At 36.3% G+C, this 15,803-nt stretch overlaps 1 protein-coding gene across 9 annotated transcripts in view; it reads right to left on the reverse strand.

The window, feature by feature from the left end:
* Hk (potassium voltage-gated channel subfamily A regulatory beta subunit hyperkinetic) overlaps positions 1 to 15,803 on the reverse strand; it is a 38,894-nt gene that overhangs the window by 4,941 nt on the left and 18,150 nt on the right. For 2 of the 9 annotated variants that reach the window (XM_069508660.1, XM_034983655.2), the window contains 13 exons: positions 15,552 to 15,741; positions 12,096 to 12,169; positions 10,447 to 10,680; positions 10,038 to 10,131; positions 7,107 to 7,258; positions 6,798 to 6,877; positions 4,675 to 4,807; positions 3,445 to 3,611; positions 2,249 to 2,345; positions 1,744 to 1,859; positions 1,321 to 1,457; positions 372 to 534; positions 225 to 291 (listed from right to left, as the gene is read on the reverse strand). In XM_069508660.1, the coding sequence (XP_069364761.1) occupies positions 423 to 534; positions 1,321 to 1,457; positions 1,744 to 1,859; positions 2,249 to 2,345; positions 3,445 to 3,611; positions 4,675 to 4,807; positions 6,798 to 6,877; positions 7,107 to 7,258; positions 10,038 to 10,131; positions 10,447 to 10,680; positions 12,096 to 12,169; positions 15,552 to 15,706 (1,551 nt within the window). In that variant the 5' untranslated portion in view covers positions 15,707 to 15,741 and the 3' untranslated portion in view covers positions 225 to 291; positions 372 to 422. Of the gene's footprint in view, positions 1 to 224; positions 292 to 371; positions 535 to 1,320; positions 1,458 to 1,743; positions 1,860 to 2,248; positions 2,346 to 3,444; positions 3,612 to 4,674; positions 4,808 to 6,797; positions 6,878 to 7,106; positions 7,259 to 10,037; positions 10,132 to 10,446; positions 10,681 to 12,095; positions 12,170 to 15,551; positions 15,757 to 15,803 lie in introns of all 9 variants that reach the window. The other 7 variants (XM_069508662.1, XM_069508658.1, XM_069508661.1 and 4 more) reach the window with 7 other exon arrangements.

Consider the following 15,803-nt stretch of genomic DNA (forward strand, 5'->3'; position numbering starts at 1 on the left):
CATGTCACGAAAAGAATGTTAAATATGCATGTGGAAGGAAAAAAGTGGAGAGAACGACCAAAGAAAATTTGGTTGCATTGCGTGAAAGTGGATAATTCGTAGACGGATGACAGAAGTGAATGGAAGAAAAAGACATGTTGTGCCGACCCCACGAAGCGTGGGATAAGGTAAAGAAGAAGAAGAATACAAGTTAAATTAATAAATAAAATTATTATAATACTGACCTACACGTCGTATTACTTCGCCGGCGTTATTTAAGAAAAACTTAGGCTTGCCATCCTTAACTGATTCCTGTAAGAAGAATCAGTTTTTTTTAAATGTTATCGGGCTTTTAAACGAAAATGTATTTGTTGGGAATCTGAGAAATTTACCTTTGATTTACTAGATTTGGAAGCAGAGTCAGTGCTTCCGCGCCACCACAGTCACTGAATCTCACAAAAGCCCCGCCCGGTCTCTTTGGCGGGGGTGGAGGCTTCGCCTTCAGCAGCGTCACCTTCGGGCTTTGGAGTACCAGCACCAGAGGTCGAGGCGCCGCTGTGTATAGAAAAATAATAATATTATTTCTAGAAATGTATTTAGATATACCTACTGCTATCATCTGTGATAGCCTAGTGGTTAGGACGTCCGCCTTCTAATCGGAGGTCGGGGGTTCGATCCCTGGCACGCACCTCTAACTTTTCGGAGTTATGTGCGTTTTAATTAATTAAATATCACTTGCTTTAACGGTGAAGGAAAACATCGTGAGGAAACCTGCATGCCTGAGAGTTCTTTATAATGTTCTCAAAGGTGTGTGAAGTCTACTAATCCGCACATGGCCAGCGTGATAGACTATGGCCAAAACCCTTCTCACTCTAAGAGGAGACCCGTACTCTGTAGTGAGCCGGCGATGGGTTGATGACGATGATTGCTATCATCGCTGGTCAACTATTAAGCACGGGTCTCCTGTCAGAATGAGAAGGATGTTAGTCATAGTCTACCACGCTAACCAAGTGTGAATCGGCAGACTTCACCCACCTTTGAGAATATTATGAAGAACTCTCAGGCACACAGGTTTCCTCACGATATTTTCCTTCACCGTTAAAGCAAGTGGATAGTTAATTGCTTGAAATATAACTCTGGAAAGTTAGAGAAACCCGGAATCAAACCCACGACAGAGACAAACGTCTTAACCACTAGGCTATGATATAACACTATTTGAAAAATGTCAGGACACTAGTATTGCTTTATCCCATTCCTGTCATTTTGTCACCTTGTCACCTTGAATAGAAAATAAGTATGTTATATGAATTATTTGATATTTGATGCTAGAATCATACGTACGTCATATCTACTCGTACAGTATTATTGTTTTGCTGATTGCGCATTGCAAGCGTCGACACCATGGGTGGTCGCTGAGGTTTATTCGATAATAACCTCTCAATTTCTGCCATCACAGTAGGTGTAAGCTGGGGTACGATCTGTTGGAGATATGGAAATAAGTTTCTTCAACTTATATCTAAATATAAAAAAAGGAGTGACTGACTGACTGATCATCAACGCACAGCTGAAACTACTAGACGGATCGGGCTAAAATTTGGCATGCAGATAGCTATTATGACTTAGGCATCTGCTAAGAAAGGATTTTTGAAAATTCAACCCCAAAGGGGGTGAAATAGGGGTTTGAAATTTATGTAGTCCACGCGGACGAAGTCGCGAGCATAAGCTAGTCAGATATATTTGAAATAGTCATTAGAAACTGGTTACCTGTAAAGCATGAATATTTTCTTTAAATTGTTCAACACTTGTAGCTCCTAGTAGCAAGCAATTGACAGATTCATTCTTGAGGCACCACGCCACAGCTAATTGACTCATAGAGCAATCTAAGAAAAAGATATCTCTTCACATACATACATGGATATTAAATAACCACGACATTCAGCTAAGTCTTAGAAAGACGAATGTAAAGCCCCCTATAATAAACAAAACTAGTACCCTTATTATAAATGTGTGTGTTTGTTTGTTGGTTAGTCCTTTAATCACGTCGCAACGGTGCGATGGTTTGACGTGATTTATTGCATGGGTATAGATAGACCTGGAGAGTGACATAGGCTACTTTTCATCCCGGAAAATCAAAGAGTTCGCACGGGATTAAAAAACACTAAATCCACGCGGACGAAGTCGCCAGGATTTTTAAAAAACCTAATTCCACGCGGACGAAGTCGCGGGCATCAGCTGGTCAAGAATAAGTATTATTCTCAAGAAAGCTTACTCATTGTATTTGCTAGATTAGAGAGATCGCGTAATTTTTCTCCATAAGTACGAGGTTCTTCTCCTGTTACCTGGTCCTTGCTGCCCGATATTCGCATCTGGTGAAAACAAAAGTTGTTCTGACTACATCTACTGAACCAGTTTCAAACCATAAGTCATATAAATGCTTTTTAGATCGACAGTGCCTTATACAAATAATACAGGGTGGAATTATGTAATGCCACCTGAAGGGAAAGTACTCTTAATACTGTAGATAGAAAATTTTACTCAAAGAAACCATTCCGTTATTTTTGAATAGAAAGAAAACTGCATTCAAAGAGTTTCAAAAATTCGCTTGCCACACCCGGGAATCAAACAGACTAAAATCTGTAAAAATTACAACCTGTACTTTTATTGCATCGATCGTTAGGATCAATTATAAGAATGAAATCTCTCTAAGATACTTGATAAATTAAATGAAAGGAAAACCATGAAATCTGGACTTATAAATTCAATGAGTCAAGTTAAAGCTCTTTAACTCAAAGATCCATCTAGTCATTTAAACATTGTAAAGTATCTTGAAATACCTACTGGATCTCTTAAGAAATGAGTTAAATGGATTCCAAAATTCCACCATGTATATAATATTTTTACCTCTATTAACATTCATTATTAATGTCCATAGCGGAATTTTAATCCAATAATCCTGATTCGGAATAATGATTCTGCCGCTCTCCGTAGAAAAACCAGCCAAGTGCGATTCAGGCTCGCGTAACGGGGTTCCGTAATACAGACGTATATTTTCGTCATTTTGCACGATAATTCAAAAACTGTGATACATAAAAATAAATAAAAATCTGTTTTAGAATGTACAGGTGAAGACCTTTCATATGATACCCCACTTGATATAGTTATCTTACTTCGAAAATTGAAAATACTAATTATTAGTTAGTTTTTTGTTTGATGTAACCACAAATTCACGGTTTTGAGATTTTTCCCCAAATGTCAGCTATAAGACCTACCTACCTACCAAATTTCATGATTCTAGGTCAACGAGAAGTACCCTGTAGGTTTCTTGACAGACAGACAGACAGACAGACAGACAGACAAACAACAAAGTGATCCTATAAGGGTTCCGTTTTTCCTTTCGAGGTACGGAACCCTAAAAATCAGGGAGAAAAAAGATTATCTTTCTCTACAAAAGAGTACAGTACTAGCCTCGCTCACGTCCGGAACAGCAATGTCCTCTTCACACCAGCTAAATGTACTGTACTTTCTGTTGAACCTGGACTTGGCAAAGAGGCCAGTGATTTCCTCGCGTCCCAGGCCCTTGCCCGTTGTGATTGCGGACCAAGCCATCATCCCTGGGATCAGACACATGACGCCTATGAACAAGTAGAACCACAAATAATAGGTCACACGCCCGTACCTCCTGCCAGAGGTCATGTTCGAGCTGTTGTCTATCTACACTATGTGACTACTGTTCTGTGATTCATTCAATACATAATATCATTAAAATAAACTAAGATAAGTATGTAAAAAATCTTTGAAATTAAAGTAGATTATGTTTGAGCTTTGTCATCTACTCTTTTTAACTAGAAAAACTACTATTTTGTGTGTAAATTATTATTAAATAATCTACAGATAAAAAGGAATGGAGTGTGTATGTATTTTCAAGTAACATAATATAAATAAATAAATAATTGAAATAATTAATTAGTAACAATAGACAACATAAAAAGCCTATTAATTTAACAGCTGAAGTAAATTGTAATACTGATTACAAAAAATAGACTTTGTACAATCAGTGGATAATAAAAAAATAATAATAAAAGTATAATAAACATATAAAAAATCATTTATTCAATGTAAATAGGACTGACAATATAGATAAACAACAACAACATGACTATTAATTTACATAAACAGGTGCACTGGTATTTATATCTAAAAAGTTGAGAGCGGTTTTCGAAAATATACACGGTGAAATTTTAGTCGTTTTAGAGTCATAACTAAGTGAATCGCCTTAAGCAGTAGGTACTATCAATTACACCATTGGAAAACTAGGCACTTTTTTGGATTAAAAAAAATATCTGGACACAAACTCGAATCTGTGAAAAACATTAGTAGGGGGCGGCGAGCCGAGCGAAACGTGACATCTGCGTTGGTTTGGTAGAGCACTGAGTGACGCAACGTGGCGGGGTACTACAACTGGTTCGCGAATTTATCCAAACAATAATTTCTCGTTTTTTCATTGTTTATTTTAAGACAAGTGTTAATTTAAATGGTCGTAATGGATAGTATTGCTTAAGCGATTCGCCTCAACACGGCTCTAAGCTCACTAGAATTTCACCGTTTATAAAGCACGAATAATTGGGCAGTAGGTAAAGCGTGTGACATCTAATTAAACAAGCGGGTTATCATAAATACTACAAATGCAGTACTTACCAACGCCAATTTTGTGGTACAACTCCGGCATGTATAACTCAGGCTTTTCTCTACAGAACATATGGTACTCTGTTTGTTCCACTATTGGTGTAATGCAGTTGAACTGCCTACAGTTTGTGTACGCGTCCATTATCTAGACGATAATCATAATTGGAACATACGTTAACTTTATTTCTATCAATTTTTTTCATTTATAGACTAGCGCTTGACTGCAATCAGACCTGGCGGCATGTAATGATGCAGCCTAAGATGGAGCGCGCTTGCCTAGAAGATGCCTATTCACTCTGCCTGTTTAATATACTTCAACTTATTTAAGTTAATGTTTAATCTTATATATGAAAACTGATTTGTATTTAGATTGCTTAGAATTAGGTAGCTAGTTGGACCTACTAAAAATCTATTTTTAGTAACATTTTTTTTGTCTTGTCCTTATCTTTGCTATTTAACATTGGATTTTTAACCCTATTTAGATATTATAGATGCGGTGCTGGAGGATCCCACAGCATCAACTTTCCTTATTATCTCCGTTTGGATATACTTACTCAGAATTTTGAGCTCGCGCACCTTTTCTACTATTTACTGTCATTTCCTTTTGTATCAAACTTGCGACAGAAATGCTAGTTAGCATAGTATGTGGGGTGTTTTGCCAACCCAATGTAGAAAATATATAATTCTAAACAGATGACTATATCTTATGACAAAGAAGGGCTTACGAAAGATGACCGCTAAATTGCGGATTCAGATTGTGATAATAACTATACCCTATCCACGGAAAGAAATTAGTAAAGCGCTCTCTCTGTTACGTAATCCCCAACAAATGACAGAGCCAAAAATCTTAATGAGTGATAACCATTTTGATTTTGTTACCTAAAATAGTGTAGGGTTGTATATGGGCTAGCGGATACGTTCCGATAGAATGTCCTTAACTGCCAATCACTGGTGTGAATCGGAACCCATCCGCACTAAACGACCGCTGTTCTGATTCGATAATTTCTTTTGTGTGCTCTGACCGTAACAAACTATGTAGCTATGTCTGTTTAAACTGTACTCACATTAATGTGATCAAATGACCGGTACTGCCTCTATGTATACCAGTGTTTTACACAATAAACAAGGGAATGAGAACACACATAAGAAAAGAAGAGAAAAAATACACAATAACTAATAAAAGTCATAAAGTATCAGCAAATTTATTAATTAAAACTAAAATATAATGAAACTTATGATTAAAACTGTGTCAAATTACCACTTCCATCTTTCAAATGACGAGATTATGGTTATAAATAAAATTGCTGTGGAGAGCTACAGGTTATGGATGAATTAATACCTACTAGCGGATCCAGGCGTGTGCTACTACGCTAAAAAAATTGCCTAACGCACTTGAACAACAACTAACACAACGTCACATAGGTAGTTCGCAGCAGAGATAACCCTCTACAAAGCCGAAACTAGCCGACTGTCTCTTTCTAAAGGTCGATGTTCATCACTTTCGGCCGCGTACTGTACAAACACTTTTAATATCGTCTTTCGTAGTAATGTCTCATCTAGCAGCTTCACAATTCGTCATTCATACAAAATGATTATTATTAAGTACCTATCTATAAGTAATATTTCAGTGTTATTTTTAGTTAATTAAGAATTTATCTCCTACCATCTTCTTCTTAAATATATAAAAGGAAAAGGTGACTGACTGACTGACTGATCTATCAACGCTCAGCTCATACTACTGGACGGATCGGGCTGAAATTTGGCATGCAGATAGCTATTATGACGTAGGCATCCGCTAAGAAAGGATTTTTGAAAATTCAACCTCTAAGGGGTGGAATAGTGGTTTGAATTTTGTATAGTCCAGGCGGACAAAGTCGCGAGCATAAGCTAGTTAAATATAATTTGCTTTAAAGGTGAAGGAAAATATCGTGAGGAAACCTACGTACCACAACAATAAGATTTTTATATTCATTTTATTTAAATTGGATAGTTCCACTTCAATATTTTTTTCACTTCTTTCTACTGTACCTATAGGGCAAAAGAGAAAATCAATCCGTACAGTTCAAATTTTGGAATGACAGTTTATTCCTAGAAAAAATGAGAAACCATGTGTGTGATATTTTGGATTCACTTACCTCAGAAGGAGACCAACGCGCTGTTCCCCAATACATAACCCATCCTTGATTGATAACAAAGTTCATGGCACGCACCAATTCTAATGGGCAAATGAATTAATAGTTATCATTAGAGCGACAGAGATGTATTCCAAAATCCCAGTGCCGCCAGACATTATTTATTTTCTGAGAAGCACAAACAACAATTTTCTGACAGGCATACGCTAGCAGATAAGCGAACGTTAATAGTATGACACTAACACTCTATCCCACACATTTTGTTTATAAGGTCTGGCGGTCCTGAAATCTTTTATATTTATAAATAGGTACCTTCCATAGGGCAAACAGGATCTATTTTGTGCAAAAGTACAACATCTATGTAATCGATCTGAAGTCTTTGCAATGACGCCTTCACACTCTCTATGATATGTTTCCTAGATAAGCCCCTTTCATCTGACCTGTTAGCATGAGCACCTGTTAGCCTAGTAAATGGAGATAAAGTATTAGGATCTAGAATAGCCACAAGCGTTGTTTTTAGCATTAATTAGTCGTGTTAAAGCAAAAAGCAACAATACGAGTTCGCCGAGCAAAACGTCACGATATTACATAAAACGCATCGCTGCGCTGTAGCCAGCATTATACAATATAAAATGAAACTTCTCCGTACTTTCCCGTTAAAAAGGCTACAGTAAAAACTTCATGTAAGATTTACTTTAAACAGTAGCATATAAAGAAAAATAATTACAAATCATAAATGAATTTTGTTAATAATGTGATATAGATGGACACTATTCTATTGAATGTTACACGTGATTTTTTCTACATGATATCTAAAAACTGCACCAAAATTAATATTATGCACTGCGTAATAATAGAGCTTGTATGTTTGCATAAATTCATAGGCGTATTTCCATTTCTCGTTATTCGTTTATATATAAAATTTACACAATAGGCTACTTGACTCATATCTAATTTCGTCCAATAAATGATTATTTATTATAGTATTTTGCTTAAGACAACGAAATATATCAATAACAATTATTAAAAACGCAGGATGGATATATAAATCCAATTTAAAAAAATACAGTTTTTATTTTTATTTGAAACGCAGAAAACGCTGTCAGCCATGATGTGACGTCATTAAATATGTACACAAAGAAATGTCATCCCGATGTGACGCGGGGACTAACGTAGTATCCATATATATAAAATTTAGAGTCGTGACTAACTTATATATCAACGCACAGCCTAAACATCTAAACAGCTGATCCTAGATACATGAAATTTGGTGGGTGTGTTCTTTGTAGGTAAAGAGAAGGTATCCACTAGGAAAGGATTTTTTGAAATTCCACCTCTGAGTGGGTTAAATGGAGGTTTGAAATTTATGAAGTCCACGCGGGCGAAGTCACGAGCATAAGCTAGTTTTTATATATTTCTAAAAACTCATAGTAAACGTAAAAAATTATCGTTTTCTCTTTATAAATTGAATAAGTTATTAAGTAAGACTTACAACAAAGTGATCTTTGCAAAAATAAATTTGGGTTGAAGTCGTTAGTCATATAGGATCCCTTTAAGCAAGTCTTCGCGTGTTACGTATATTTATTTCACTGGGCACTCTAATCCACAACTTTCCTGTGGTCTTTATCGATGCGTTTTTTACATTCTCGGATGATACAATAACGATAATTACTATATTTTTCATGTAAACTAGTATAATAGAAGTCATGTTTATTAACTTTGGGAGGTTATGCTGTTGTTTACAAATGCATGACGTTAGAGCACAGATAATCTATCGGCCAAACATGGCCGACAGTGTTTTCACCTGTCTAAGAAAAATATATTTTTAAATTAAAGTTTTATGGTTTTTAGGGCGCAAAAAAATATAGTGTTAATTTTTTTGATATAATAGGACAAATATTAACCATTTAAGACCAACTTTAAAAAAGTGTCAAGTAGCCTATTGATTGTCAAAGTGGGTTTTAATAAGGACAATCTCTGGTAAGTTTTTTACTGTCTTGCTTTTCCATTAGAATAATCTTCTATACTGTTTTACTGCCCACATATTTTTTTTTGTTTTGTCAGTTGGGGCTTTATCAGTTCAGACTAAATTTTCATCTGAGTCTTTCCTGCTTCATTGAGACAGACAGCTTTGGTGATATTTCGGTAACTTTATTTTCATCATGATCAGCCCATCCCCGGCTCACGGGTCTCCTCTCAGAGAGAAGGGTTTTGGCCATAGTCTACCACACTGGCCATATGCGGTATTGGTAGACTTCACACACCTTTGAGAACATTATGGAGAACTCTCAGGCATGCAGGTTTCTTCACGATGTTTTCCCTTTACCATTAAAGCAAGTGATATTTAATTACATAAAACGCACAAAACTCCGAAAAGTTAGAGGTGCGTGCCCGGGATCTTTATTTTACTCATGGATATTTCATCACAAACTTGTCTCCTATTTAAGAGACCATAGAATAGAATAGATTTAATTAAAATATACTTTTACAAGTGCTTTTAAATCATCAGAATAATTTACCACTGGTCCGAAATGCCTTTCCTACCGAGAAGAACCAGTGTGAAATTCTGCGGTTGGTCTTTTCAAATATTCAATTTATGATAATATTATTATGCCATGTTGAAAAAGCAATTGTAGCCCCGTGCTTTACTGGAGCGAGTCAAATCCACGCTTTTTTATCGTTTATACAATCTTCATAGTCAGAAAATACAAACATAAAATAGCATAGTTTAATACTAGCTTTCATCAAAAGTACCAATGATGCAAACATAAATAAATTCAAACAAGATAGGAAAATTTTAAAAATAGGTATCAGTACCTACCCTTATTATAAATTGGAAATTGTGTTTGTTTGTTGGTTTGTCCTTCAATCACGTCACAACGGTGCAACGGATTGCCGTGATTTTTTGCATGGGTATAGATAAAGACCTGGAGAGTGACATGGCTACTTTTTGTCCCGGAAAATCAAAGAGTTCCCACGGGATTTCTAATAAACCTAATTCCACGCGGACGAAGTTGCGAGCATCAGCTAGTTAAAGATATTATTAAAATGAATAATATTATTATGAGTGACTTTTTTATAGTAGATAAGTAGTGGAGTGAAAATGAAAAGAAAAGACGACACTAGGTACTATTAAAGTGCATGCTCATAAGTCGTAACATTTGAGTAAAACACGAATTATTGGATTTAACTAGCTAGCTAGAGTTAATAACAGTCGGAATAAAAACACGTGTTCATTCGTACTTGGTACTCCAGTATATTTTAGTTGTAATAATTACACTGGTTCGTCTAACATTCCTTTTCTTTAGAATTCTGCCGAGCTCCACTTCCCCTCTGGCTGTAACAGGTTTTGATTTTGTGACTTAAGGTGGAAGACACGGTCTGCCCGCGAAATTCAAATTTAATTTGGTTTTTTGCAATTTGTAAACTAATACGACAAAGTAGGCTTATGGCATTCAAATTGAGCCACTAGCAGTATCATCTTCACATGCTTAGGTATATAAAAATCTTTACTTGAAAGTATCCAGTTTAAGAAATTAGTCAAAATAATGATTTTGACGTGAGCTACTCACAAATTAGTCAATATAAATCATAAATTAGACAAATTATACATCTTTACTGTTTCTGTACAGGATTATAATATTCTACTTACCACAGTGAGCCTCAGATAAGTCAAACAGATTGATTCCGTTTTCCAAAGCAGTCATTATAATATCTTCCGCACAATCCTCATTTAACATAGTCCATAATCCTAATCCAATATTAGGAACTCTGAGGCCTGATTTGCCCAAATTCTTGTATCGTAGACCAGGTGTGACTGACGAAGGCATACTAGCGTGATTGCCCATATATGTCGACATATGCTTGGACATATTTATCTCGCCGGCTGCAAATGAAAATCTTCATTTTAAAGGGGTATGCCCATGGATAGTACTTTCACAAGAAGCATTGCACCTTAATTTTTTTATTTATTTATTAAAGCTAAAATAAAAACATAATTACAATTCCTCAACAAGTTTCATGAATATTTGTTTTTGGATTAAAAAATCTGAAACTGACTGTTTTATTAAGCCTATAAAGACCCTTTTTTACTTTCTAGCTGAACCTAACCTAACCTCAGTTAATATATCTGAAATGCGGAAACCGTTTTCGTTAATTTTTTCTACAAATATTCTGATGATGTCATTGAACAGATAGAATTTGATTTGATGGTGATACAAAAATCTTGAAGACAGTACATTTGTTCATACTTATATGGGCATTGTCTTTTGTTGTTATTTTTATCAGTAACTGTTTTGTGATGAACTGCTATAACCATTGCTGCTGAAATTGATGTCCAACAACCATTTTCGCAACCCCTATTGTCTGAAGTTTCAGTACTTCAATTACCCTCCTCTTATAAAAGTGCACGCAATCGTTATTGGCTGAATTTCCAGTACTAAATACCAGTAATAAAATACTAATATGAAATGAAACCAAGTTATTCATTACTAGTTGACATGCTACAACTTTGCTCAGGCCGGCTTATTTATTCAATAGATAAAAATGAATGTGTTTTTTTTAATAGATATAGCGAGCAAACGAGCCGGCGGGTCACCTGATGTTAAGTGATTACCGCCGCCCATGTACATTTGCAGCACCAGAGGAGCCGCCGATGCGTTGCCGGCCTTTTAGGAATTTTAGGAATGTGAAATATCAATTTACAATACTTATAATATTGTAAACCTTTCTCGTGTAATGTTCTGAATGATAATGAAACCCGAATTGAATCACACTGAGAAATTTAGGTAAGTACCAAATTTTCTCGAATTTGTTACTAATAGGAAAGGAATGAAAATATTATGTTATGTATTTTGGTCGAAAGTCTGGTTCTTACTAAACCTAAGTATTATACTGATCGCAATTGGTTTGCTGTTACCCATTGAGAAATTACGTTTTCCAGCCCCAAAACTATTCATCATATTTTCATGATAGTACAAATTTTGTAAAAATAAATTGTGAAAATCAATTTGAAGGAGTTATGGAGTAGCTAATATCGACAAAAAATATCATTCTTTATTTCGAACGAACTTTATTGTTTTTTGGAAGAAAAACTATTCTGTATGTTGACCGAAGTAACTATTAGTTATACTAATACGTGCTAATACTAATAGTTATAAATATACTAAGTTCAAATCCGTTTAGTAGTTTCAGTGTGAAGCGTGAAAATATTTAAAAAATACTGTTTGGTCTCAACGAGTAGGTAGGTAGATATATCGACAATCATTTATAATTGCTAATAATGGCATCTTAATTACTTGCCTTGATCCAGCATCTGCTGCGAATTGGCGCTAAACTCATCCATACAATCAAGGGATGCGATCGGAGCACGGCATCTGTGAAACAAACAGTTGAATAATATAAAATGCAAAACAAAAACAGTATTTGCTTAGGACCTGTACGTTTCAGTACACTTGAACACTTAATGGATAAATTTGATTTTTTTAATTAATAAATATTCCTGTTTCTTGCTAGCTTCAATAGCTTCTATCTTTTTTTATTGTTTTCTGTATATTTACAATTTTATGTTTCTTCCTTGTTGTTTTCGTATGTTTTGTACGTGCTTTTTAAAGTTAGTGTTTCTTCTATTCTGTTTCAATAGGTTAGTAGGTCTTGCCAGTCAGTCTTATTATTGACAATAATTTTTTTTTAAATTCTGTCCGATGGAAAGCTTCGGCTCAGTTCGGCGGTACGCAAGCTGTGATGCCAAGCATTTTGCATTCTTTTTTATGATTAACTAGCTTATGCTCGCGACTTCGTCCGCGTGAACTACACAAATTTCAAACCCCTATTTCACCCCCTTAGAGGTTGAATTTTCAAAAATCCTTTCTTAGCGGAAGCTTACGTCACAATAGCTATCTACGTGCCAAATTTCAGCCCGATCCGCCCAATAGTTTGAGCTGTGCGTTGATAGATCAGTCAGTCAGTTACCTTTTCCTTTTACATATTTAGACTAGCTGACCTGGCGAACTTCATACCGCCTAACAGTCGTTTTTTTTTTAATACTTACAACTTTTTAAATTTTTCTCTCCGTAAGAACCATCCCAGTACATCAAGGAATATTATGAAAAAAGAATTAGGGGTTCACCTGTTCTCGAGATTTGCGATCAGCAACACATTCAGCGATTCATTTTTATATATGGAGATATTTTTTCTTGTCAATGATGTAACCAACAATTCACGGTTTTTGAATTTTCTCCTTTACTTGTGCTATAAGACATTGCTACCTGCCAAATTTCATGATTCTAGATCAACGAGAAGTACCTCATAGGTTTTGATTCTCTTTTAAGGGAGTTTTGACATAGGTACACGACAGAAGAACAGACAGTCAGACAACGAAAACTTTTATAGTATGACGTATAAAAGTTCCTTTTTCAAATTTTATATTTTCCTGAAAGTTTATTTGCTAAACTAAGTACTAAATCAAAGACTTTTCTGTACTACATAAACGTTAATACACTTAACTAAACATTAGATTTAATTAAAACGCTAAGCCCAATATAAGTCTAATATAAGTATCTACATTTCTAAAGGGAAAAAACCTATTCGTGCAATACTTTTAAAATTGCTAATCCAACTAGTAGTAACATCGACATTACAATGACTGTAGGTACTTATCTAGCTGACTATACTAAATAAACATTAAGCTTTAGCATTTAGTTAACATTAATTGAAGATGAGTGATGACTAATTAAGTATATTTAGGTACTTAATTTCTCCTATCCTCCAGATTTTATCGTCTATAATAATTCAAACGAGCAATAACTAGCTCATGCTCGCAACTTCGTCCGCGTGGACTACACAAATTTCAAACTCCTATTTCGCCCCCTTAGGGGTTGAATTTTCAAAAATCCTTTCTTAGCGGATGCCTACATCATAATAGCTATCTGCATGCCAAATTTCAGCCCGATCCGTCCAGTAGTTTGAGCTGTGCGTTGATAGATCAGTCAGTCAGTCACTTTTTCCTTTTATAATAAACTAGCTTATGCTCGCGACTTCGTCCGCGTGAACTACACAAATTTCAAACCCCTATTTCACCCCCTTAGAGGTTGAATTTTCAAAAATCCTTTCTTAGTGGAAGCCTACGTCACAATAGCTATCTACGTGCCAAATTTCAGCCCGATCCGCCCAATAGTTTGAGCTGTGCGTTGATAGATCAGTCAGTCAGTCAGTCAGTCAGTCAGTCACCTTTTCCTTTTATATATTTAGATTTAAGATTAAGATTGCTTAAAACGCACATAACTCCAAAAAGTTAGAGATACGTCATACGTGCTCTACGTCATACGTGCTCAGCGAAACTCCGACCTCTCGATTAAGAGGTGGACGTCACAACAAAAACAATGTTTTACTTTATCCTAGTGGTTAACACTAGGATAAAGTGAAACATTGTTTTTAAATGATCATTTTAAAACGTGAAATAATTTATGATTCAAACAATACAACACAATTATCCTGAATTCTAATGCATGAGCAATCTATTGTTTCTACACAATATATTCCTATTGAGTTACCTGCTACGAAGCGATATTGGTGCAGTGTATTAATTAGCAAGGAAACGGGTAGTTATAAGAAGTATGAGGCATTGTGATAAGCGACAGTGAGGTTTTGGGATACCATACCTGGCATATTGATGTACCCGGAGTCAGCATGAGGCAAGCCAAGCGTCGTACAGATATACGGCGGTATCTTAAGCTTTTTTGTGCGCAACACCAAGGTCGGATCGCTGGTTTGATATAATGTGCCAATTAAAATAATAATTATTGCAATATTTCAAGACCTTTGAGTTATCTTGCTCAGCTTTTGGCTAACCGATATGTGTACAGAATTGTTTTGCTCTAGCAACTTATGTTCAATGTTTTTAGGGTTCCGTACCTCAAAAGGAAAAACGGAACCCTTATATGATCACTTTGTTGTCTGTCTTTCTGTCTGTCTATCTGTCTGTCTTTCTGTCTGTCTGTCTGTATGTTTGTCTGTCTGTCTGTCGGTCAGTCTGTCTGTCTGTCTGTCAAGAAACCTACAGGGTACTTCCCGTTGACCTAGAATCATAAAATTTGGCAGGTAGGTAGATCTTATAGCTGACATTTGGGGAAAATCTGAAAACCGTGAATTTAGGGTTGCATCACACAAAAAAGTTGTGGTCATAAACTAATAATTAGTATTTTCAATTTTCTAAGTAAGATAACTATATCAAGTGGGGTATCATATGAAAGGTCTTTACCTGTGCATTTTAAAAAGTCTTTTTTTATGTATCATAGTTTTTGAATTATCGTGCAAAATGTCGAAAAAATACGACTGTAGTACGGAACCCTCATTGCGCGAGCCTGACTCGCACTTGGCCGGTTTTTTTTATTCTTGCTGATCAGACCAAGGTTTTAGATGTTTGGTAATACTTAACAACGTCGCTAAAGATACGTCGATTTCGTGGTACCTACTCGCATGCGACGGTCGCTGTGCGCGATGCAGCGTAGTGCTCTGCTTTACCGCTGGGGGAAGACATATGGGGATGGCGCATCGGGACTGCAGTCTAGTGAAGGTCAGGTGATGTATTATGGGTAAATCGTATAGGATATCGTGCAATTGCGCAGCAACTTCGAGACACGTTACACAATCGATTTAATCAAATATTAATCTTAAGAATTGACATGGCATCGATTGCGCAACGACCCTCAGCGGAGGTTACGTCTTCTCCCCAGACGGCGCAGCGCAAGGTCCAGTTACCGGTATATGGTGGGCATGGGATTGGAGTCGACGCTGACGGAGTCGGGCGGGCCGAGCGGCGTGTGCGGCGTGCAGCGGCTGACCGTGGATTCGCTGCGCGACATGATGCCGTCTTTCCCGCCGCCCTCCCGTCCCTGCATCTCGAGCCGCCTCATTCCGCTCCTACGCTTAGCAACAGCATCTTAACTCCCTACAAACATCTCATCTGTAATGAAACGTACACTCCCACGGCTGAAGGAAAGGATATTGCGG

This window comes from Maniola hyperantus, chromosome Z, assembly GCF_902806685.2.
Source record: "Maniola hyperantus chromosome Z, iAphHyp1.2, whole genome shotgun sequence".
In the NCBI taxonomy this organism is placed as follows: domain Eukaryota; kingdom Metazoa; phylum Arthropoda; class Insecta; order Lepidoptera; family Nymphalidae; genus Maniola; species Maniola hyperantus.